Genomic DNA, 26890 nt, shown 5'->3' on the forward strand with positions numbered 1-26890 from the left:
AGCAAGAGTGTTGTCTTGTTAAAGAGATACAGTGGTCAGAACTACACTCAAAGGTCATATGGGACCCATGCCACCAATGTAAACACTGTATCTAAGGTACGATGGTGATTGATGAAAGTTAAAACATGTCTGTCAGTGTCATAATCTACATCGTATAATTTAAACGTTGCAGCTATGATGATGAGATGCATCTAGATATTGTGCACAAAATACATTGTTTGTGAACAAGAAACTCGCACATGCACAGTTCTGATAACTGTTTCCCTTTAATAACACAAGCCATAAATACCCGGTATTGTAATTTGATCATTTTTAATCATATCTGTAACGTTGGATATGTTGCTTTGATTTAACATTGACAGGTGCAGACCGTATGTCATCGTTTGGTGATTTCATAGCATTGTCTGATATCTGTGATGTACCCACTGCCAAGATCATCTCAAGGGAGGTAAGAAGGTCAAAGGTCAATTTTTCTTATGTTAGATCATTTATAAATGCAAATGGTTAGCGTGCCGCCCTTCTTCTCTCTACTATAACCACATCATTTGTTTCTTATTCTAAAAACACAATACAATATCACAGCATTCTACAGAAGAAATTTGCATGTTTGTTCGTCAGTCTGTATGAGACTTCTAAAACTCTTTGTTAAAGATACTCTGTTGTCAGTTATCTTCTGTGTTTTTACCCTGTGAAGGTGTCAGACGGAATCATTGCTCCAGGATATGAAGATGAAGCCTTACAGATCTTATCCAAGAAGAAAGGAGGAAAATATTGTGTTCTTAAGGTGTGGTTTGGATTTGATTGAAAATAGTGTGTGATTTGGTTACAGATTAGAGGGTGTAGGGCCATATTTACTAGTGTTGGGCTATATCCACTGGTATAAAACTATATCTACAGGTTTATGGCAATATCCACTTGTGTAGGGCCCATTGGTTTATGGCTATATCTACTGGTTTATGGCTATATCCACTGGTGTAGGGTTATATCTAATGGTTTATGGCAATATCCACTGGTGTAGGGCTATATCCACTGGTGTAGGGCTGTATCTAATGGTGTAGGGCTATATCCACTGGTGTAGGGCTATATCCACTGGCGTAGGGCTATATCCACTGGTGTGGGCTATATCCACTGGTATAAAACTATATCTACAGGTTTATGGCAATATCCACTTGTGTAGGGCCCATTGGTTTATGGCTATATCTACTGGTTTATGGCTATATCCACTGGTGTAGGGTTATATCTAATGGTTTATGGCAATATCCACTGGTGTAGGGCTACCCTACCGGACAGATGTAAGTTGACCACTTCCGCAGTATTTCGACGGTATTTTATCGTAATTAATTCAGGTAAACATCGTTATCGGACATTATGTACCGCGGGTGGGTTATAATCTTCACGCGAACAATGAACGTGTACTTCGAGCAAACACGACATTGCGTGTACTTCAACACAGTGCGTTGCTTGTGAACAGTAAGTGTGAGCGCCACCTACGGTTCATCATCGTAGACGAGAATTTCTCAGAACCACCTTGCACCTCCCCGATCAAACGATGGCCGTGTGTTGAATAGTGCAGGTTTGAAACGCCAGTGCCTTTGTTGTATTGCAAAGTGTCTTGATTGGCCGATGTAGAACTTAAAAAATACTAGCCCTGCGTACGATGCTGTGTGTTCCGCTACAGCTAATCGCCCCACTCACCCCTCGGTGAGCGGGGCGATTAGCTGTAGCGGAACACACAGCACCGTACGCAGGGCTAAAAAAACATGAACTTTTCATACAGGCCTACGTACGTAACATAGACTAATTATTTTGTTTTGTCTATAGTGCATGTCATGCAATGTCCATTGTCATGTTTTATTGTATTTCTAACAATAGTAACATTGTTTATTTCTTTCAAATAAACTTCAGACTTTTCAAGAAAATCAACCTCGTTTAGTTCTATTGGACGGGTAACAGATTTTCGTTCCATCGGCAACTGATGACGCCGACTGTAGCATGTAGACAGTATAGGCTGTGTGTGTGAGGTTATTCGTTTCTGAAACGGTATATTGCGTGATATAAATTGCCGAGAAATTCACTCTTTAGACCACCCTTCCTTATAAAAAGCCTCTCATCATAATGATGGAGGAAACGAGGCAAGTTCAAGAAAACGCAACACAGGAAACAACCTATTATTTTCATGGGCCCTGTTTTCCAACCTCATCGTCACGTTACGTAGATAGCCCTGGGTACGATGCTGTGTTTTCCTACCACACAGCATCGTACGCAGGGCTAGCGAGAGAGTTGCCGACATCGACGGTTATTAAGAGAAGTAAATAAAAGACTGGCATTTTTGGAAGCGATCGAGTAGCTGAGGTAGGCAGGGATACGACTTGGGCCCAAGAACGCTGAATTTCGGCAGTAATTTGGCTTTTTACGTCAAGTCCCAAAATGGATTTGAAGTCACCGACCCTACGTATGGGTCTTTGCAGGGCTGTGGTGAGCGGGGCGATTAGCTGTAGCGGAACAAACAGCATCGTACGCAGGGCTAGTTACGTAGATTGACCAAGGTTTCTAACCATGTGTAGACAACCAACGCACATCGGAAATATCGTCGATAAGATTGTTAACATTCCCCGTGTGCCGTCTTTGTTTGCCTGGGCTAAACTGGTAACGCACCCAACGTAAATTCAGTGTTTTGCCGCATGCCCATAATCCATGATAGCTGAGGGCTATAGAATCAATTGACGGATGTTACGTTTCCTCCGACGTCCGCATTGCATGACCTTTCAACTCTCTATTGACGTACTCATTAACATTTCAGGGTCAGTCACTCCACATAGAACAGTGCCGAGATGTTTTGAAAGTAGAATTTTATCAACCTACAAACGCGCCCGATTTTATGTTTCCTGGCTGTAAAAACATAGGCACAATAAGAAATTTGAACTTCAAATTGTATCTCTATCGACAAACTATGTAAAATAGTTTTATGAACGGACCCGATTTTAAGTTTTTCGGCCGTAAAAGAAGTGTCGAAACGAAGAAACGATATCAAATTTGAACTTCAGATTACCTACAAACAATGCGAATGGTCTCAGCATGGACCCAATTTAACCACGGTCCCTTAGTTATCGGTTGTAGGCCTAATATCGCCGGAACATGAACAGTTTTGAACATCGGATTTTACTACTGTAGGGTCATTGTACATTTCTGTCAGTAACGGATCCAATTTTCATTTTAACACGATCGTCCTTGAAACGTCTGAACAGGAACAGTTTTGAAAATCGAAACCTGGGATTTTATCTGAACCGACAATCATAAATAGTGTCAGGAACGAACCGAATTGTAACTTGTTTTGAGCCATTAAAACGTAAGAACGGGAAGAAAAGTTTTCAACATCCATAGCTGGGGGCCGAAGGGGGTAATTTCCTAATAATCGCTGGATGTTAGTACGTTTTCTCCGACATCCGCATTACGTAATCTTTAAACTCTAGTGACCTACTTAAATTATTGTTCACGGTCAGTCACTCCACACAGAACAGTTACGAGATGATCTGAAAGTACAATGTAGGACTTTATTGATGACCTACAACGCGTCCGATTGATATTTTTTATTTCTGTCGTAAAAACATAGGAACAGTATGAAATTTGAACTTCCCAATTTTATCTGTACCGACAAACTATGTAAAATAGTTTTATAAACGGACCCGATTTTAAGTTTTCTAGCCTTAAAATAAACGTCGGAACGATATCAAATTTGAACTTCAGATTAACTGCAAACAATATCAATGGTGTCAGATACGGACCCAATTTAACTTAGTTTTTCGGTTGTAATAACGAATAGTTTTGAACATCGGATTTTATCTTTACCGATAAACATTGTGAAATAGCATCGGGAACGAAACGAATTTTAAGGTTTATTTTAGCCATAGCGTGAAGGGAAATGTTTTCAACATCGGATTTTATCTGAATCGGTAGACGTAGACAAACATTTGTGTCAGAAATGGGCCGTGATTTAGGGAACAGTAGACAACCTCCCTGAGGTCGACGAATGTCCTGAAGGGTAAATAGCTCAAACACAGCGATGAAACTTGCTTGATTGACCCCGCGATGTGACAGTCTTCTGATGATTGTTACTAGGCTACGGATTGCTGCAGATAAACAAGCTTGCGTAAATAAATTAATAAATTAATGCTTGCTTTCCCCAGGGACAACACAAAACGCGTTGGAAATCACATGTATATATTTGGTATCATCAGTGAGGCTATTTTATTTTGAATTTCTTTAATTGCAACAATGTTACACAATAAAGGTTTAAATCACTTGTCCCCTTTACGATACGTGTGTTTTATACCTTTTCACTATCGAGTCTATACCATTTGAAAGTGATCCTTTTTGGTACGCTGCGTACGGGTTTCGTTTCACGTAATTACGTCCAATCATTAAGTTGCTTGTAGGCTTACAAGTTCGCCTGAGACCTGTTAAGATACAGTGCTGCAATAAAACTCCCGGCCGAATATTGGTAACATTTCTGAAATCCTACCAAGCTGCAATATTAGAAGTTCATGATTCAAGGCCATAATGTCGAAAAAAGGTCGAAGTCATCAGTGGGTAGGTGGGCGGAATTTCAAGCAGACGTCGGGTTTTATTTGCTTTTAATACCGCGGTAAACACATGACTCTTCCCGAGAGTAAAGAACTACTGTATTTTTAATGTAGCTTGAGACTTGATTTTCATTTTAATGAACCCCCGTATACGGTAACTTTGAGGTTCAGTCAGTAACAACACGGGTAAACAACGTGAGAGAGTGGTACACAATTGCACACCGGGTAAAAAGGGGTCTTACCAATATTTAGCACAAGAAGGCAAACAGCAAACATACCCATCTTGCATATAAGTCGTACAGAAAACAAAAAATCTTCGTAAAAAACCTCAACACTGAACGAAAAAAGACATGTTTACCGGTAGGCCTATGCGTGACATAAGTAAAAACCTCTTTTCATTACATTCCCGCGTAACCCCGCGCACTTTCATTTCAAGTGCACGGTGAGAAACATTTTAAGATCGGAGCAATTTAAAGTGTGGTTTGGGTTAACATATTTTTATGTAGGCGTAAACAAGATTGACTCTCATGAATTTAAAAGTATTGATCCATCTCCGTATAAGACTTACTGGATATATTTCACAAACGGCCCATGGCCCATACGGATGTGACCCGGACCTAAAACTGATTACCGCGGAAGTTCACGTTTAGAGAACCATTGAATCTCCCGTCGCCTATGGACATTTTTCACTATTGAACAACATAATACGTCTTCAACATAGTCTAAACTTGTTTTTCATTATATCATTTATTGAAACCTATTGGAATAAAAGCAAGTCAGGGGATAACAATATGCAGAAACTGCCACAACAAGTTAAAAGGTCAATGCACTTTCTCGCCGCATTTACAGTAACACGCTCGAGAGAAGATTTACTCTTACGTTACTAATAAATGACGCTGGACGTGCCCTCGGTATAAGCCAACTCTTTAATAGCTGTATTATTTCCACTAATTTTAGGGGGGTATATAAGGCCCCACGTAAATATGGCAGCTATTGAACAAATCTTCCGCGGAAATTCACATCAGTAAGCACTACCGTATAGGTGGGTGCCAGTTTATCTCCCGATAAGCTTTAACCCACTCGACGATTTTTTATGAATCTCTACTGTCTTTCATGGATACTAACGATTTATCCCCTTTTCAATAAAATCATATGAAATTGATGACTGCATAGCCCACGTGTCATTTTCTCAGACAACATCAATTAGGCTAACATACCAAAGTGTCACGGTGTTTTGTGATCACACAGAAATGAGGTACTGTATTAGGTCGGTCGGACATGTGTGACAGTAGTCATCACAGTCGCGCCGGACTGCTCCTATGACATAGCGAAGTGGCCTTTTCTACCATGTCATAGGCAGTCCTGTGTGCCGTGAAACAACCCTCAAGTCAATATAGCAATCATTTATAGTAACATGGGATTGCGTGACACAATTGAAATCATCCTAAGTTACATTACTTCCGCTTTCAGCAGAGAAAACAAAGTTTAGTGCCGGGAGATTGAATTACCGTACATTGAGGCATATTTTCATTTTCTAAGGTTTACTCACGGGTATGATTTATCACCGTCTGACCGGTACCAGTGTAATCTGAAACTGATTACCGCGGTACACGCGTTCGGGGCAGCATTTACATTTTTCTAATCTCCCGGCATCTATCAACATTTTGCACTTTTGGACAACATAACGTCTTTCAATCTAGTCTAAAGTGTTTGGCTTGGTATCACTCGTTACTTGAACTGCTCCCCCCTTCGGTTGACATATTTTTATGTAGGCGTAAACAAGATTGACTATCATGACTTTAAAAAGTATGATCCATCTCGGTATAGGACTTACTATATTTCACAAACAGCCAAGGCCCATAACGGGTGTGACTCTGACCTAAAACTGATTACCGCGGAAGTTCACTTTTAAAGAACCAATGAATCTCCCATCGCCCATGGACATTTTTCACTATTGAACAACATAATACGTCTTCAACGTAGTCTAAACTTGTCTCTCATTATGTCGTTTATTGAAAACCTTATGGAATAAATAAAAGCAAGTCGGCAGATACCATGCTGAAATTACCGCAGCAAGTTAAAAGTTCAATGCACTTTCTCTCTCGCCACACTTACAGTAACACGCTCGAGAGAAGGTTTACTATTACGTTAAGAAATACAGCTGGACGTTCCTCGGTATCGGTATGAGCCATCTCTCTATTATAGCCGTATAATTTCCACTAAAATTTGTTTTTGGTATATAAGGCCCGGCGTAAATATGGCAGCTATTGAACATCTTCCGCTGAAATTCACTTCACACTACCGTAGCTGGGTGCCAGTTTATTTCCGGATGCCGTAAGCTTTAACCACCTATTTTTTTGAATCTTTACTGTCTTCCATTTATACAAACGATTTTCGCCCTATTGCAATACAATCATAATTATGAATCGACATCTACATAGCGCAAGTGCCATTTTCTAAGACAACATAAATTAAGCGAATATAACAAAGTCTGTTTTGTGATCACACAGAAATGAGGTACTGTATTAGGTCGGTCGGACATGTGTGACAGTCGTCATCACAGTCGCGCCGGACTGCTCCTATGACATAGCGAAGTGGCCTTTTCTACCATGTCATAGGCAGTCCTGTATGCCGTGAAACAACCCTCAATTTAATCATAGTAACATCGCATTGCGTGACACAATTGAAATCACCCTCAGTTACATCATTACTGACGCTTTCAGCAGAGAAAACAAAGTTTAGTGCTGGGAGATTGAATTATTGGAATCGTATTTTCATTTCATTTCTAAGGTTTACTTACAGGTATGATTTATCACGGTCTGACCGGTACCAGTGTGATCTGAAACTAATTACCGCGGTACACGCGTTCGAGCAGCATTTACGGTACATTTCTAATCTCCTGGCGTGTATCAAAATTTTGCACGTTTGGACAAATAAAGTCTTTTCAATCTAATTCAAAGTGTTTGGCTTTGTATCACTCGTTGCTTCAACTGCTTCCCCCTTGGATTGACATATTTTATGTAGGCGTAAACAAGATTGACTCTCATGAATTTAAAAGTATTGATCTATCTCGGTATAAGACTTACTTGATATATTTTACAAACGGCCCATGGCCCATAACGGGTGTGACTCTGACCTAAAACTGATTACCGCGGAAGTTCACATTTAGAGAACCATTGAATCTCCCATCGCCCATGGACATTTTTCAATATTGAACAACATATACACGTCTTCAACATAGTCTTAACTTGTTTCTCATTATATATCGTTTATTGAAAACCTATTGGAATGAAAGCAAGTCGGCAGATAACAATATGCAGAAATTACCGCAGCAAGTTAAAAGGTCAATGCACTAATTTCTCCCTGGCCGCATTTACAGTAACATGCTCGAAAGAAGGTTTACTCTTATGTTAGAAAAAACAGCTGGACGTGCCCTCGGTATGAGCCAACTCTCTAATAGCCGTATAATTTCCACTAATTTTGGGGGGTATATAAGGCCACAGCTATTGAACGAATCTTCCGCGGAAATTCACATCACACTACCGTGGCTGGGTGCCAGTTTATTTCCCGATACCGTAAGCTTTAACGCACTCGACGATTTTTATGAATCTTTACTGTCTTTCATTGATACAAACGATTTTCGCCCTATTGCAATACAAATCATATGAAATCGGTATCTGCAAAGCGCAAGTGCCGTTTTCTCAGACAACATCAATTAGGCGAATAACAAAGTGTGTTTTGTGATCACACAGAAATGAGGTACTGAATTAGGTAGGTCGGACATGTGTGACAGTCGTCATCACAGTCGCGCCGGACTGCTCCTATGACATAGCGAATGGGCCTTTTCTTTGTCACAGGCGGTCCTGTATGCCGTGAAACAACCCTCAGGAACACGATTGGAACTAATTTGGGATAATTGGACGGTGAACTAATGCCGATTTAAGCTACAAATGTAATCTAATCTGTCTTTCTTTTACATTACACACTTGTTTTTACGAGTAATTTGCAATATTGCAACATTCAGTTATACGGTACCTAACACTTTTGAGAAATTTGAAAAATATTAAAATCCAATTATCCCAAATTAGTTCCAATCGTGTTAATTGCGTGACACAATTGAAATCATCCTTAGTTACATTACTTCCGCTTTCAGCAGAGAAAACAAAGTTTAGTGCTGTGAGATTGAATTACGGTACATTGAGGCATAGTTATTGGAAAAAAATATTTTCATTTCATTTTCTAAGGTTTACTCACAGGTATGATTTATCACGGTCTGACCGGTACCAGTGTGATCTGAAACTGATTACCGCGGTACACGCGTTCGGGACAGCATTTATATTTTTCTAATCTCCCGGCATCTATCAACATTTTGCACTTTTGGACAACATAACGTCTTTTCAATCTAGTCTAAAGTGTTTGGCTTGGTATCACTCGTTACTTGAACACCTTCCCCCTTAGAAGTATAACTGAAGAAAAGTGTGGCAATAGCAGGTCAAGTCATACGACGAAACTTCTGTCGTTTCCGTATCACCTTCACACTGTAACGTCAGCTGTTGTTTTTGTAGTTGACTTTTTTCTTCACGCTGATGTGATATAACATGGCAAATGAAAGCAAAACGAAAAACCGATATCATGCTCTCAACACTGAAAGACATCCACTTTTACGTTCGGAACATTTTTTTGGTGTTTGTAACTACCGGTATTTCACAACCAACAAATGTTACAGAAAGCAGTATGATTATACTACTTTTATCATTATATCGTGTAAAAATGTGTTAAAACTTTATTTCTCTGTTTACTTTGCTGTTATGTTTCAATGAGAAATGATTCTTTTACGATTCACAGGCTCAAACCCCATTTATTATTGTCGCAGTTTGACCCATGCGTCATGTCAATGCGTGACGTAATGATCCTGATACGAGTCCGACCACATAACCTGACCGTTGCTGCAACCGTTAATACATTTCTGAAATAATATGAAGCTGCAACCTTAAAAGTTAAGGCCATGATTTCGAATAAAATAGGCCTTTAGGGTCTCTTGATTTTCATCGAGGCGTCGGGTTACCAGAGTTACGTTTTCATTTGTTTTACGCCGTTGACTAAAGTGACGGTATTTCTCCTGTAAAATTATGCGAGATGTCCCGGTCACCATCAAATTCTAACTTGATATGCCTTATGTCAAGACTTGAAGTACAGAATTACTGACGAGTTTTCAGTTACTTGTAGTTTCCAGCGTTGAAGATTGCCAATTTTCTTTTGACGTTGAACACATTGAAAATACGGCATGTGGGTTCAACGCACTTTCGCTTTGATATATTCACGTACACTGATTTAGTCATTGTTACTAAGCAACTATCAGACATGTGTAAGAGAAGTTCAGTTTTCTTTACACTTGGTTTCCAGGTTTTAACCACAAAACTAAAAGACAGTGAACGGATTGCTGGATGGCTAGTGTTGACGTCCAACATTGTATATTAACCTAACAGGCCTGCCATTCACCCAACTTATTTTTTCATAAGATAATTTATCGGATGTTTTGTTATAGGTCAAAAAGACGTGACCTGCTCACAATGTTGAGAATAAATTCTTTTGTACGGGACACCTTTCGTAAAGGTTTTCTGTACGACACAGATAAATGTTAAAAATGTTTTTACCTCACCAGGACTGAAAATAAACACGTGAAGGTCATTTTTTTCCAAACAGGAACAGTTTAGGACAAGTGAATATTTTGGAGACGTCAAAAGAATCTTATTCTAATTAGTCATTGTCAATGTCAGAAATCAGAAAGGAAAAAATCGCGAGTTACTTCTCTGGCACTTGTATTTTCCAATAACATTAACCATCCAGGACTATGTGCACTTGTATCATGTAAACCTCCCTGTGACAGAGATCGAAATCATCCGTTGAGATGGGTCCCGTGTACCGGTAACACTGTTTTAAAAATCATACAAAGCCAAACTGTTCGGCAAATCCCCGAAAGTGTGTGGTGATTTACTGTAAACCTTTAAAAACTGTCCGTAAGCTTTGAAAGTTGCTCATGACGTTTTGCAAAAAAAAGTTTATAATCAAGGCAGAGAAATTGCTCCCATGTCTCCGCTGATTATGGCGAGTACGGTAGAGTCATATTGTCCCCTTTTGAGCTTTACATATGTAAAATAACAAGAAATCATGATATAAAACAGCACAGGGCTTTAAATTACGCCGGCTCAAATACCACCAAATGTGGGCACGACCAAATGTATTCCCTAAAGAGGACTACTTTACACCGTCCCTGGTTTTAGTGGGATTTGGCAAGTATCAACAACACTTGATGCCCTTGATATGCTGGTGGTATGGCATTCTCAGCTGCATTCTGTTTGCTTTCTTTGGTAATCACAGTAATAACTTTCAGTACTGCAACTTGTAACATGATTTTCTTTAGAGTGAACCAACAGTCAAGTGAATGCCTTTGCCCCTTTGCCCGCATTCCCTGGAAGTTTATTGACCCCTTCTGACAACACTTCAACGCCGTTGGCATGACAACCGCCCTTGATCTTCATGGTTGGAGCATGGAGGTTCATGAGTGGTTGGGGTATTTCTGAACTTTCACCATCGCTGCCAAACTCCTCTGCGCGGTAATGCTTGTTATTAATTTTTTGATCTTCATTTTTAGAGACATTACAATTACTCCTCATTTAGAACTTGAGATTCCCTCAATGGAATTTCTTCCGAGGCAATTCACGGAACTTACGTCAGACCGCCACAAAGCAACTGTGTACAAAATGGCACAACGCACTGTGATCGTTTTGTAGGTTGAGAGGTGAAGTTGGAAATATAAACCAGACTTTAATCTGCAAACAAACTGTCAACTGCTGATTAACTACTTCAGAATTTGACAAACAGATTATACCTGGAAGTGTCTTTCAGTGTTTATTGAGCAAATATTACCGTCCCCACACTTTGTGACAGGCAGTGGCCGCTGTGATGTAATGATGTAAATTTCTCCAGAGACAAACTAGAAGTGTTACTAATCTGCCACTGAATAATTGTACGGCACAAGAAATTATCCTGAAGGCCTGAGAATTATTCCTTCTCTTAGCATTATGGGACGAAACAACTGGTCCTTCGCCACATGCATTTTTGTTGTTGGCATCAGTGATTGTTTTGACCGGTTTTATGATTTTAATACGACGAACCGAACGTAGAATCTGCTATACTGATTTTTGTATGCACGATCATTTGTACCCGTTTTCGTGACGTTCAAGAAATCTAAAAAGATGTTAACGGCATTATTTTATCAAGGTATGATTTCATCCGGGTCATTGCATTATTGCCGTACACCAAAATTCACAGTTTTGTGTTTCGTTAGTTTTTAAAAAATAATATTGCAGCCATAAAATTGAACACAAAATAGAAACTGGTCTAGACAATCACACAGACACACGCCATTCTGAACGAGTCTCGACTGTCCGCGATTCGTCCTTGAAAGAACGCAAAACTACCGTTGTTCAGGGATAGAGTTTACCAAAAGTTACAGGGGCGTTTCACGTACGCGTCCGTCCTTCCACTCAATCAGTCACATCGCTTCATTGCCAGCTCATAACAGGTCAAACAAAATGCTAATAGACGTGGTTTCGTACATATTTCCATGGTTTTACAGGAGTTATGTATTAAAGACAATATTTTATCAGACATAAGGCTTTAAAGTTGCAATATGAAACAAATTGTCATTTTTTTCTCGTAAAACTAAAGCAAATAACCCATACTACGTGGAAGTACTCTTTCTAGGAATTTAAGTAAGCCTCTCACCAATCCCGGCACACAAACACGTTCATTTTGATACTTTGCGGCTGCCTAGAAAAGCTGTTTGTAAACAAACTTTCAAAACAAAACATTGGCGTTTTCTGCTATGCACGTGACAAGTACGGTATTATCAAGACTGATGACGTCTCCATAGAGTGCACGTTGTAAGGGCGATGTCCACACAATAACAGACTTGACATATAGAATGAATAAATTAATAAAAAAATTGCGTTTGCCTAACTCTGGTAGCGTCACAATGTTTCGGAAATATACATATATCGATATGATAAAGTACAGCTCTACAAAAGATCGTGTGATTGGTTTTTATCACCCATCATCGCCGTATGCACCCACTGCATGTACTGTGTACGTTCGATCGAGCGTCCAGACCAAGTACATCGTTCTGGTTTTGTTCACTGCGTGCCTGACAGCGTTTCTGCAATCCTCCCCCCGTTTTATATTGTTACATTTTTCATATTGAAAGGCGAGGTATCTGCACGCTATATATTTTGACAGTTTTGCCCACTTCTGTATCATCCTCCACTGCAGAAGATCGGCAACTGACTGTCTTGCCCCTCAGTCTGGTCTTGCATGGCCATTCCATCGCGTCGACGCGTCGTAAATGAGACCATGACCATTAATGATGGAGACTGCAGTTTTTCTTTGTTTCCGAAAAATACCTATTTGACCTGAAGGATTCTAGATTATCAACGAATGCTAACGGATCTCAGTGATTTGTTACCTCCATTGAATAATGGAAGAACTACGGCCCGGTTCACATTACAAATCATTGGGTCCGCACGGTGTTGGTAGGTCAACGTTTCATTATATGGATGTTCCGAGGGACTTGCCCGGGTCCTTGCCCGAGGAAACACCGCTGGCTATAGCGAAGTTGATCATCACACGGAACTGCCGTTATATACGCCACTTTGAATTACACTAGTTCGTCTCCTATAAACTCCGATCAGAAATGGATTTAAACTTTTGATTGAGTAGTCATCAAAATCATATTTAACGCCCGAAATGCTTGCTCAGGATTTCAATAAGACTTCACTGAGACGAGGTGAAATGGCTGGGGTAGCAAACAAGCCATGCTTGCATAAGTGACACTGCACTGGCATATTCAACAGACCTTCGTTTTCTCGAGGGTCAATGATTCAACTTCATGCCAATACCACTCGATTAAAAACCTCGCTGGGACCTATATCGACGCAGACTGCCCGTAGCCGCTTCAGCTGTTTGTCAGTGCATCTAAAAATTTAACCCGTGCTTTCGCACTCGCCCTCGAGCATTTGGCCAGTGGGTGGCTCGGTGGGGGGAAGCATATTTACACAGTGGCGACCGTATCGACCGTACCGTGACGGTGGTTCGCGAGAAACTGTAGACACAGTCTGCCTCCTCGACGTGGTGCAGTAGTCACTTGTCACTCTTTTTATGGTTCCATCTTTCGATCTGACCAAACAATGTTTTACTTGGCTGAATCAGTCAGCAGAGACCCCGGGCGTGGGCCCCGGGCGTGGGCAGAGACCTTCCTGACCGCTTGTGGGAAAGCCAGGCTATGTCAACACGTACACGGTGATGTTGCAACCGGTATGAATCAAATACGCATGCGTATATCAAACAGTAGAAATGACGTTTCAAATTCTGTGCTTTACTCTCGCAAACAGTACGTACCGAAACAGCAATTAATTCGATAATTAAATCAGTTTACTCAAGTTACAGTCATCCCCGTTGTCGAATCTGCAAATGAAATCGTTAAGGATTTTTCTATAAAGTCAAATCTTCGAAATATGAAGGTCAATTCTGATCCATATTGCACAGACATGGGTGAAATCGAGAGAGCCAGAACTTGGACATCTCGGGAAAGCAGGAACTTTGAAGATGACCGTAGTAAGAAAAGCAAGCATTTTAATAAAAAAGTTCTACAAGACTGCATTCCTGATGGGATCATGAACTAATAAAGTGTTCTGATGCGTTCATGTACCATGTATCTTGTCCGGTCCGAGTCATCATCGGCCGGTTGGCTGAGCCTAACCTTTGTATGCGTTGACAATTACGTGTTGTTCAGTTTTGCAACCATTGGTCTGTTTGCATGTGAAAACTTGGTAATTTATCGTATATTATATCTAATATTATGTGCGAATTTTTATCAAATACCTCACGAAAAAAATTTATTCGATTATTAGTTCGGTTACCCATTACATGTCATCTCCATTATCCCTACGAAAGTAGATGAACTCTTGTACAGTTTCGTTAATTCCTCGAAATGTCAAGTCGGAAAAGATTTCAGGTTCAGAATAATATATGGCACGACATCGGAACATTCGTTTTGATACTGAAAATGTACAAAGCACCGTGTTTTTAGAAAGAAATGCAGTGATGGCAATGTCGGAAGGAAATTTCGACTCAGAAAAGTGATTACAATGTCGGTACATTTGTCCCGGCTGGATATCGGGAAAAGGCCTATGGATGTGTAAATAAAATACGTCAACAACAAAGTTGGATGCGATTTTTCTTCCAAAAAATTAATGCGACATAGGTTAATTGATACCAAAATTGCAAACATGAAGGCCCATGGGCTTGTAAATTAAATACATTGATAAAGTCAGAAGAGATAATTCGACATTTGAAAACGTGTCCCGATATCAAATGAAAAAGGCCCATAAAGCTGTAAATGAAATAAATCGATGTCAAAGTCGGCAGAGGCTTTTTTGGTTCAGAAAAGATAATGCGACACTATGATTGGTTAATTCACCCCACTTGAAAGTAAGTAAAGGCATGGGTTTGTACATTTACTACATTGATAACAATGTTGGAAGAGATTGTCTGTTGAAAAAATGACAAGCTTTTTGCGACGTAAGTAAATTTTTCCGAACTGTGCCACTTTAATAATATTCGATAACTAAGGTCGGAAAATCATCCATGTTAAAATAACACGTTACTTAACACTCAACCGTCAAAATCCAAAGACAGTCGTTCCCTCTGCGTGAAATAATACAGACAATAAGAAAACAAGCTTGTTACGTTCATGTATTTTATTTCTTTGATCACACGTACCCTGCCAAAACTGCTCAAGATGTGCACTCTTCGCAATTGATGACATGTCGTAAACTTTAGCTGCGATGATCGTAGAGGTAAATTCATCTGAACAAAGATATTATCGGAGACAGACGCAGATATACTTTGAGACAGTCGCTGATTGGGACTTGCGACAAAAGACTCGCGAGTTCAGACGTACCAGTCGAAGATAGAATTCTTAGGCACTCTTATCTGACATAAATGCAACACGCGTGCAACGTGATCAAGTGCGGTACATGGCCTACCGCACCACCACGTACGCAGGGTAAAAATGGTCCCACGTAGCCTAATGGGTGAAACTATCGCCCATGGCATGGACGGATCTTACATTTAAGAAGTACAGAATACCAACAAACTTCATAACATTAAAAACACTTCAATAACAAAATGAAAAGGAGCGAAATGTGTTCGTAAAAATGCAGGGCCATATCTTCCGGGTAGATTTAGAATGACAACGGTATGAACGTTGAGGGCGTGTTCCACCAAACCTATACACGATTTTATCACGCAGGTAATTGTTCCGCGGTATCTTGTAATCTCTCGTGTTTACATATTTGTTCACGCGGACGTTACCGCTAATTGATCTATATAAACATGGGGTATTTCCGCGTGAAGTGGTCAACTTACATCTGTCCGGTAGGGTATATCCACTGGTGTAGGGCTGTATCTAATGGTGTAGGGCTATATCCACTGGTGTAGGGCTATATCCACTGGCGTAGGGCTATATCCACTGGTGTAGGGCTATATCCACTGGTGTAGGGCTATATCCACTGGTGTAGTGCTATATCTAACGGTGTAGGGCTATATCCACTGGTGTAGGGCTATATCCACTGGCGTAGGGCTATATACACTGGCGTAGGGCTATACCCACTGGTGTATTGCTATATCCACTGGTTTAGGGCTATATCTAATGGTTTATGGCTATATCTACAGGTTTATGGCTATACCCACTGGTGTATTGCTATATCCACTGGTGTAGGGCTATATCTAATGGTTTATGGCTATATCTACAGGTTTATGGCTATACCCACTGGTGTATTGCTATATCCAACTGGTGTAGGGCTATATCTACAGGTTTATGGCTATTCACACTGATGTAGGACTACATCTACTGGCATAGGTTTTTATCTACTGGTGTAGGGCTATATCAATTGGTTATGGCTATATCTACTGGTTTATGGCTATATCAACTGGTGTAAGGTTATATCTACAGGGGTAGGTCTATATCTACTAGTGTAGGGCTAGATCTATTGGTGGAAGGCAATATCTTTTTTTGTTGGACTATATCTATTAGAGTAGGGCTATATCAACTTGTATTGGACCATATGAATACAGGGGTACCGGTATATCTACTGTTGTAGGGCTATATCTACTGTTTGAGGGTTATGTATTCACTGGTGAAGGGCTACATCTACTGGTTGAGGGCTACCAGTATATCTACTGGAGTTGTGCTATATCCACTATTGACGGCTATATCTACTTGTGTAGGACTATATCTACTTGTATGGCACTATATCTAGTGGTGTAGGGCTAGATCAATTGGAAGAGGGCTATACCTCCTGATGAAGAACTATATCTATGTACGGTATATATGGCTACATCTATTGGTACTGGGTTATATCTACATGTATAGGACCATAACTTTTGATGTAGGGCTAGATCCACATGTGTAGGGCTATATCTACTTATGGTAGGACTATATTGATATGTATAGGGCCATATCTATAGATGTAGGGCTGGTGTAGGGCTATATATATTGATGTTGGGCTAAATCTACTGGTGAAGGGCTATATCTTCTGGTGTAGGTCTATATCTACTGGTGGAGGGTTATAATCTACTGATGGAGGGCTTTATCTATGTATATAGGGCTATATCTACATGTATAGGGCCATATCTACTGATGTAGGATTATATCTATATGTAGGGTCATATTTACAGATATAGGGCTATCTCTACAATTGTAAGGCTATAGCTTCTGGTGTAGAACTATAGGACCAGATCTTCTGGTGTAGGGCTATATCTTCTGGTGTAGGACTACATCTACTTGTAGGGCTATATCTACTCTTACAGGGCTATATCAATTGTTGTAAGGTTATATCTACTGGTATAGAGTCCTATCTATTGATGAAGGGCTATGTCCTCTGCTATTGGACTACCGTATATCCACTGTTATAGGGTTACATCTACTGATATAGGGCCATATCTATTGATGTAGAGCTATATCCAGTGATGTACGGCTATATTCACTGGTATAGGGCTATATTTGCTTGTAAAGGGCTATCTCAAACATTGTCGTAGAGAACATGGTTGTACAGATTTATTTCAATACCCCACTTTGAATGCTACAACGACTTGGTATAATCATGAACCCTGTCAGTACAATGTGTTTAACCATCTTGAATATAAACACTGATATCAATAAGTACAGTGTGTGTGTATGCCAAGTACAGTATGTGTGTATGCCAAGTACAGTATGTGTGAGTGCCAAGTACAGTATGTGTGTATGCCGAGTACAGTATGTGTATGCCAAGTACAGTATGTGTGTATGCCAAGTACAGTATGTGTGTATGCCAAGTACAGTATGTGTGTATGCCGAGTACAGTATGTGTGTATGCCAAGTACAGTATGTGTGTATGCCAAGTACAGTATGTGTGTATGCCAAGTACAGTATGTGTGTATGCCAAGTACAGTATGTGTGTATGCCAGTACAGTATGTGTATGCCAAGTACAGTATGTGTGTATGCCAAGTACAGTATGTGTGTATGCCAAGTACAGTATGTGTGTATGCCAAGTACAGTATGTGTGAGTGCCAAGTACAGTATGTGTGTATGCGAAGTACAGTATGTGTATATGCAAATTTCCTTCCAGTTTATTTTCCCTTCATTGCTCTTTCCCATTTATCATCACCCACCTTCCTTCCGAATCTCATCAGTATATTTTCTCCCCCTCCTTGCAGATGGATCCAGATTATGAGCCTGTTACCATGGAAACAAGAACTCTGTTTGGTCTTCAGATGGAACAGAGACACAATGATGCAGTCATCAACAAAGAAATGTTTTCCAACATTGCAACAGACAAGAAAGATGTGAGTAAAATTTGCAAACTTATTGGTCATAATATCATAAATATGACAGGCACAATGTTCAACAAAAATGATAAACTGTGAAAATAGTCTCAAAATGGTATTTTCAATCTCAAAAGTCCTTGTAAATTGCTGATAAAGTCCGTAGATACCATACGTATTGATCAGCGAAACCTGGGTGATTACTTTAGACCAATCACCGCCGAGTTACTGGTCACATGACTCCTTATTACATGCCTCAATGTGATTGCAGAGCAGTGCATTGATAGGAACATCTGGGAAGTTAGCGGGCCTAGTGAATGATGTAGGGAAAGGTTTCCTGCATGTAAATAAATGTCATGTAGCATTAATTGTGAAGAAGCATGTAATAAAAATATTATTGCCTAAATACATGGGTTTATGTGCCCACGCAGCAGGAGACAATTTGCCCTCCCGGCATCAAGCAAATTGGCACCTATTCTGAGGCATATAAACCCATGTATTCAGGCAATAATATATAATGGTCACTTGAGACCGACTTGTCTGACACTTATCTGTGTTTCATCTCCAGTTACCAGAGTCTGCAATCAGGGATCTGATTGTAGCCACCATAGCATTGAAATACACACAGTCCAACTCTGTCTGCTATGCCAGAGATGGTCAGGTGATTGGAATAGGAGCTGGACAACAATCCAGGATACACTGCACCAGACTGGCTGGTGATAAGGCAAATAATTGGTAAGTGTGCAAAGAATTACTCAAAGCCAAGCAAACACCCTCAACAAAAACTGAGTGTTCTGAGGCAGGTGCTCCATTTATTTACACCTAAAAGGTAAAGGATGCATAACACTTCTATCAATTGGTTTCATTACTGATACGGCATTATCTTCTTAAAGCCGGAGTCTCCCTTTAAAAGAGCATGAAGCTATATGCGGCATTCATTGTGTAAGTGGACACCAAATAAGCAACACATGTGCACATGCTCCAGAAAATGCCACTTTTTAGGGTTTTTTCCGGCTGCAAAAACGCAGACAGACTGCCGAGCGGTTAGTGCGAAGCTGCTGCCGATTAAACTCTGTGGTTATATTCAAATTCTAACACAACTGGAAGATGATTTTTAGGAAATTCGAGCGTTGGTGGTGGGGAATCAATGACCGTTGGCGATTTGAACCGATCGTCAATCAAACGCTTGTATAAACTCTGTTTGCAGGATTAGCAAAATGTGCCAAAAGGTTGAGATCAGTTTGTGTAATTAATGTTATAGAAATCAAACATCGTACTGGCCAAGTGTTTGACTCGGAGGAGAACTCCACTAATGCCAGAACCTGGGATTGAAAATTGCAGCTTTAAGCATCATCAGTTTTCATTGCATTGTAGGTGGTTACGTCAGCATCCCAAGGTTCTAGAAGTTAAATTTAAACAAGGTGTGAAACGAGCTGAGAGATCTAACGCTATTGATATCTATGTCAATGGAACTGTGGGACAGGTGAGTGTATTGAATCGACCTTTGACCTGTATCAGATATTTGTGAGTGTAGTTACTGTCAGTTACCAGTGTAGTTTCCAACAGTCACCATTCAATCTTTCTGACTGTGTCGTTGTTGCAATTAATAAAATGTAACTCATTTTCCATATACTATGAAGATATGCCTAACAATAAAATCTGCTAAAAATTTGATGTTAATAACTGATTGATGTAATTTCTGATGGTTTTGATTACAGGATATGGACAAAGCATCATGGGAAGCCATGTTTGAAACACCACCTGAACAGCTGTCTAAGGTAAAAATCTGTTCTTATTCATTTCTTGTAGCATTGCTGTTCTTTCAATTGTAATTGCATCATTGTGGAAAGTGGCTTGATTTTGTATATAATCAGGTTGAATCAGGTTTATGAATTTAAAAGATTAACGTAATTTATGTACATGGCGTTATTCTGATCAGTAGGGTTTATTTCATGTAATTGTGTAGCTGTACGATCAATGGGCAAAAACAAGTTTTGTCTGAAATAGTAGCTATTTTACAATGCCCTTATAAGTATTGCAATGATCCTTTTTGTCATTAATGTTTTACGAAAAAAGAATGAAATCACTCATCAAGACTCAGAACAATTCTTATCTGCAACTCTAATCCAGTGGTGCTACAACAATGAAATTTGAATTTCTGTCGAAATTGACATCAGCAGTGTGTATATTTTTGTCTGAATTACAAGTTTTCATCTATTACAGTACATCAGAACTGTATGCATAGAGTCATTCCCAGTCTCACAATACACAGGGACATTCTCCATAAGACACTAATATCAGGGCACTAATTCACTTTTTGGATATTTATAGGCTGAACGTGAAGAATGGGCCGCTAAGTTGAAAGGCGTAGCGCTGAGTTCTGATGCATTCTTTCCATTCAGAGATAACATTGACAGGGCATATCAGGTAAGAATAATAGAACTATGTACTTAATGCATATTGTGATGATAAACTATGTACTCTGTACTCAATGTATATTGTGATGATAAACTATGTACTCTGTACTCAATGTATATTGTGATGATAAACTATGTACTCTGTACTCAATGTATATTGTGATGATAAACTGTGTACTCTGTATTCAATGTATATTGTGATGATAAACTATGTACTCTGTACTCAATGTATTATGATGATAAACTATGTACTCTGTACTCAATGTATATTGTGATGATAAACTATGTACTCTGTACTCAATGTATATTGTGATGATAAACTATGTACTCTGTACTCAATGTATATTGTGATGATAAACTGTGTATTCTGTATGCAATGTATATTGTGATGATAAACTATGTACTCTGTACTCAATGTATATTGTGATAATAAACTATGTACTCTGTACTCAATGTATATTGTGATGATAAACTATGTACTCTGTACTCAATGTATATTGTGATGATAAACTATGTACTCTGTACTCAATGTACCGGTATATTGTGATGATAAACTATGTACTCTGTACTCAATGTATATTGTGATGATAAACTATGTACTCTGTACTCAATGTATATTGTGATGATAAACTATGTACTCTGTACTCAATGTATATTGTGATGATAAACTATGTACTCTGTACTCAATGTATATTGTGATGATAAACTATGTACTCTGTACTGTGTATATTGTGATGATAAACTATGTACTCTGTACTCAATGAATATTGTGATGATAAACTATGTACTCTGTACTCAGTGTATATTGTGATGATAAACTATGTACCCTGTACTCAATGTATATTGTGATGATAAACTATGTACTCTGTACTCAATGTATATTGTGATGATAAACTATGTACTCTGTACTCAGTGTATATTGTGATGATAAACTATGTACTCTGTACTCAGTGTATATTGTGATGATAAACTATGTACTCTGTACTCAATGTATATTTGTGATGATAAACTATGTATTTCTGTACTCAATGTATATTGTGATGATAAACTATGTACTCTGTACTCAATGTATATTGTGATGATAAACTATGTACTCTGTACTCATGTATATTGTGATGATAAACTATGTACTCTGTACTCAATGTATATTGTGATGATAAACTATGTACTCTGTACTCAATGTATATTGTGATGATAAACTATGTACTCTGTACTCAATGTATATTGTGATGATAAACTATGTACTCTGTACTCAATGTATATTGTGATGATAAACTATGTACTCTGTACTCAATGTATATTGTGATGATAAACTGTGTTGTTTTTGTATCAATCTTTAAATTGAGATAATTGATGATAAAGCATTACATGAGAGTGATGACAGGAAAATGTTTAAGATTAGGTTTTTCAGTCTACTAACAAAAATTATTCACAGCATTTCATCATCTTCACGATTGAACGATGACTCCAATATCTCTTACCATGTCTTGTTTCACAGAGTGGTGTTGAGTTCATCGCATCGCCCTCTGGAGCTGCCCAGGACCAAATCATCAAGAAGCTTGTGATGAGCATGGTATTACATTGGTGTTCACCAAGACACGTCTGTTCCATCATTAAAAATCTCAAATCAGTGAAGCTGTGCTGGTTTCAAACATCATGGCATTGTGACACTCATAACCTGTGATCTTTGAAATGGCTTAAGCCTTGTCACCCCTTGCATTACAGTGGAACAGTCTCAGTGGTCTATATTGCAGCACTAGGCTGGATCAATTCATTGCTATATGTAGGGGGTTCTAGATGAGGTGAAAAGATGCATTATTTACAGATGGGCTGAATTGGTTAAAATCGTCACAATTCTCAATGCAAGTTAGATGTAGTGATACAATTGTTAGAAAGGGGAAACTGAAAACTGGCAGACACAACCGTTGTATTAGTACACACTCCAAACACAGAGCTTGTGTTCCGAGAAAGGCTTACATCACTCAAAGAACAATCAAAACATTTCTGCTGATGTGCATCTGGCTTCTGATTGGTCCAATTGTGACTGTTCACAGCAACTTAGGAAGTCAGATTGAGCCAACCAATTAGGTAACAGTTTCCAAGGTGCTGCACATTAGTCCAAAAATTTTGTTTTTAGATATATACTAGTATGCCATGTTCGGAAGACATTGTGAACTCAGAATGCCACCATGAGTGCATCTCATTGTGACATGAGTAGAAATATTGAGGCCAGTGTGTTATGCAGAGTGAGTTGTGAGTCGTGAGTGAAAGCCTCAAGTCAGGTGCCATCACTGTTTGGAGTGTGGTCTATTAGGATAACGGAAGTTGTTTGTGTGGCTGTTGGTGATAGGTTAGGGGATGATTTCATATATCATGTGCATACTAATAATTTTCATTAGTGACATTCAAAATTAAATTTTTCAAGCACGTGCTTAGATTCTTGTCATTTCAAAGAGTTTGAACTGCCATGTTTATTTTTTTTTATTCTTTATTTATGTTTGCTGCAGTAATATCGGTGTAGCATTTCATTCAGCAAATGTATGTAAAACTTTGTTCCACAATTGCTGTAGTGGATTGGAAGAACTGTGTTAAAGTTACTTGTTTGCCATGACGATTTCATTATGACATTTGTTGAGTGTAAAAGACGGTAACAATTATCTTTGTAAGCCCAAGTTATGGATTCTTGGACATCTTTTGTGCTTTTCACAACATCCATTTCACCCCAAAACTGAAAAAGTTTCTGTGTTTTCGCTGCCTCCAGATTTGTGAAGTAAAGCAGCATAGACTTCAACACTGGTCACAATAGCGTTTGTAGTTTTGTCACACGAGTCTCCAGTAAGACAAGTATACTGGTATTGTTCACAAAGCATACTTCACACCTTTTTAGCAGAGTGTTTGTATCTAGTGTAAAATAGATCATTGTTCATTTGCTACTAGAGATCTTCTAATCATGTGTGGCTGTATTCGCAGCAAGAATTTCCTTTTCAAGAAAATCAGAACTGGTAATTAGTTCTTATGGATTTCAGTCCTGATTTTGTTGTTTTCAGCTTTCTTGTTTTTTGTATGATAGAGGGCTTTCCAGTTTAAATGATGAAAGATTGGTGGTGTTAACAAACAATTTGAAGAGAATTACTGCACAGTTTGGTGCGATGTCACTGCCATTTAGTGAGTTATTTCCCTTCAAACATTGAATTATTTCACTCCAGATATTGAATTATTTTTGGAGTGCAGTAATTGCACTCTGAAATGAGAGTCATTCAGACTGGGAAATATCAAATGAAAGATGTTTTGTTTTATAGACTAAATGTTTCTTGCTGTCTAACAAGTCCTAAATACAGTTTTCAGTCAGTGTGTTCATGATACTTCTGAAGTCTGAGACAGTTTAACCCATTTCACCACAATGGTTTAGCTTATTGTAATCAATGTTGATTGTGTACATGTCAACAGGGAATAGGAGTGAACAGTTTTATGCAATATTTGAAAATTCCCTGCACCAGCCCTGTACCAAAGTGTCACATCAAGCATCGTATTATCACTGAGAATCAATGTGTATTAGATATGCATCATTGTGGCTATGCAGACACTCTGGTTGCTATGTGGTACAATGTGTTAAGGTTTGAATGCTTCATCTGGTACAAAGTGAACATTTTTGACAATGTATAATGTGATGAAAATTACGTAATTGAAATTGAATCTAATAAACGGTTGAAAGATTAACTTTTAGGAGTTGTAGTTTTCTGTCATTAGTAGAGACACTGAAAAACACAAAACACATATATGAATGGATTGATGGCAAAATAATGTTTTGAGGGAATCATGGAGAGTAAACACAACTAATTGTGCTTGGCCTCACCCCCCCCCCACCCCCCCCAACCAATCCCAACCACTAAACAAAAGTTCCGAAGTTGAAAAATCCAACACAGCGTCATTCTGTATCAGCATACCTACAATCTGTAATTATGTCCCAGGAAATCATGCATAAGCTCCCACCACCCCGGTATACCCATCTAGAATCAATCCTTGTTCAGTGCAACTGACAATGATGCAATCATCAGAATGAAATGAATTGTAAAAGTGTATCCAAAGTGATTGTTACGTTTTTTTACATGTGCACTGAACCACATGTATGTCAAAAGAATCATAGTGCCAATGCAACACTGGCCTGTTACACCCCAAACAATACAGTGCAATATTTTGCAATACATAAACATAGGGCCAAAGTCCCTGAAGCTACTATAGACATGGATACAAAATTAAGTATTTCCTGACTGTATGAAATTATCTCACTAAGGTCATCCTAGGGACATGTAAACCAAATATTAAAGCTGTCTGACCAGCGGTTTTGAAAAAACAAGCGACCCAACAGTCGACAGAGCTCTGCTGTGTTATGTAGAGAATAATTTTTTGTGACACATGTATTGATGAAGAAGGTGGATATCTTTGATAGCTCATTTCAGGATGGCCTGACCAAAAATGGCAAAATTAGCTGCAAAAATACAAAATTGAAGATTTCATCATAATTTCAATATTACATTAAGATAAAGCCTAGGAACCTGTATACCAAATATCAAAGCTATCAGATGAGTAACTTTTGAGAAACAAATATTTTGACCAAAAATGGCAAAAATTGATCCAAAAATACAAAATTGAAGATTTCATCAAATTTCAATATATCACACTAAGACAACCCATAGGAACCTGTATACCAAATATCAAAGGCATCAGACAAGTAGTTTTTGAGAAACCATTTTTTGACCAAAAACGGCAAAATTGCACCAAAAATACAAAATTGCAGATTTCATCATATATTCAATATTTCATATTTAGTTCATCTGTAGGAACCTGTATACCAAATATCAAAGCTGTCAGACAAGTGGTTTTGATGAAATAAAGTTTTGACCAAAAATGACAAAAAAATTCCTTAAAAATAAAGATTTGCATATTTCATCACAATTTGAACAAATCTAAGTTGGGTTATCCCTAGGGACCTGTATACCAAATAACAAAGCTGTCTGACCAGTGGTTATGAAGATTTTTTTACCAAAAACGCCTTTTTTTGGCGCTAATTTGCATATTTTCAACATCAAAAAATTAAAAAAAAAGGTTTCTCAAAATCATTTTTCATCTGCACAACAAATATCAAATCAGTAAGTATTGCAGTTCTCAAGATATTTGAGTGGATGGACGCCTCACAAACAGACATACATACATACATACAGACGGACGCCGGACGGATACCCATCCCAATAGCTTCTATAGACTATAGTCTATAGTAGCTAAAAATGTGTTGCGAAACGTTGGGATATAAAAACATGTAGTACGATTTTTGTGCACGGTAATCAAAATAGAGCAAAACACCCTCTCCCTTAAAAGTGGAAGTTGCGTTAGCGGTGCACGTGTTTTAATTATACGTGGCCCCTAAGGAGTCCATAAACCAATTTACTATTGGTAAGCGGATGAGTAGGAGGCGGTTTACGGAATTTAACGGTACAGTTTGCCGGTAAAACTCCAAGGCCCGCAGGGCCGAGGAGATGTGGAACATTACCAGAAATCACGTATTCCTGACAACACTGCCAAAATGAACCGTTGGGGGGGAAAGACATGGAACGAATGGATGGCTCAGAGAAATGTTTTCTCTGAAAATGAAGCTGGTCACACAGGTAAGCCTGCAGAATATGTACCACCCTTGACTGAAGGAATACAAGCACAGGAACTCAATTACTGGCTTTCTAAATTTGTAATTGAAGCAAGACGGCAGAATGGTAACCGCTACCCTCCAGATTCCCTGAAACAGCTATGTTGTTCGATAGCACGTCATCTTCGAGATAACTGCAACTGTTCTGACTTGAACTTTATGGACAAAACCAATGGCACATTTCTTGGTTTGAGAAACACTTTAGACGGCGTCATGAAAGAACTTTCACGCGAAGGTATTGGTACAGTGAAAAAACAAGCCCAGCGGTACACTA

The 26890-nt window shown here is 38.9% G+C and overlaps 1 protein-coding gene across 1 annotated transcript in view; it reads left to right on the top strand.

The window, feature by feature from the left end:
- LOC139127207 (bifunctional purine biosynthesis protein ATIC-like) overlaps nt 1–22703 on the top strand; it is a 30234-nt gene extending 7531 nt beyond the window's left edge. Inside the window, 9 exon segments of the mRNA XM_070693120.1 lie at nt 363–448; nt 695–784; nt 18397–18525; nt 19073–19239; nt 19879–19987; nt 20223–20282; nt 20836–20931; nt 22420–22471; nt 22474–22703. Coding sequence (XP_070549221.1) covers nt 363–448; nt 695–784; nt 18397–18525; nt 19073–19239; nt 19879–19987; nt 20223–20282; nt 20836–20931; nt 22420–22471; nt 22474–22538 — 854 coding nt within the window. The 3' untranslated portion in view covers nt 22539–22703.
- The last annotated feature ends 4187 nt before the right edge of the window (nt 22704–26890 follow it).

Source organism: Ptychodera flava, unplaced genomic scaffold (assembly GCF_041260155.1).
Source record: "Ptychodera flava strain L36383 unplaced genomic scaffold, AS_Pfla_20210202 Scaffold_29__1_contigs__length_4469600_pilon, whole genome shotgun sequence".
Classification (NCBI taxonomy): Eukaryota; Metazoa; Hemichordata; class Enteropneusta; family Ptychoderidae; genus Ptychodera; species Ptychodera flava.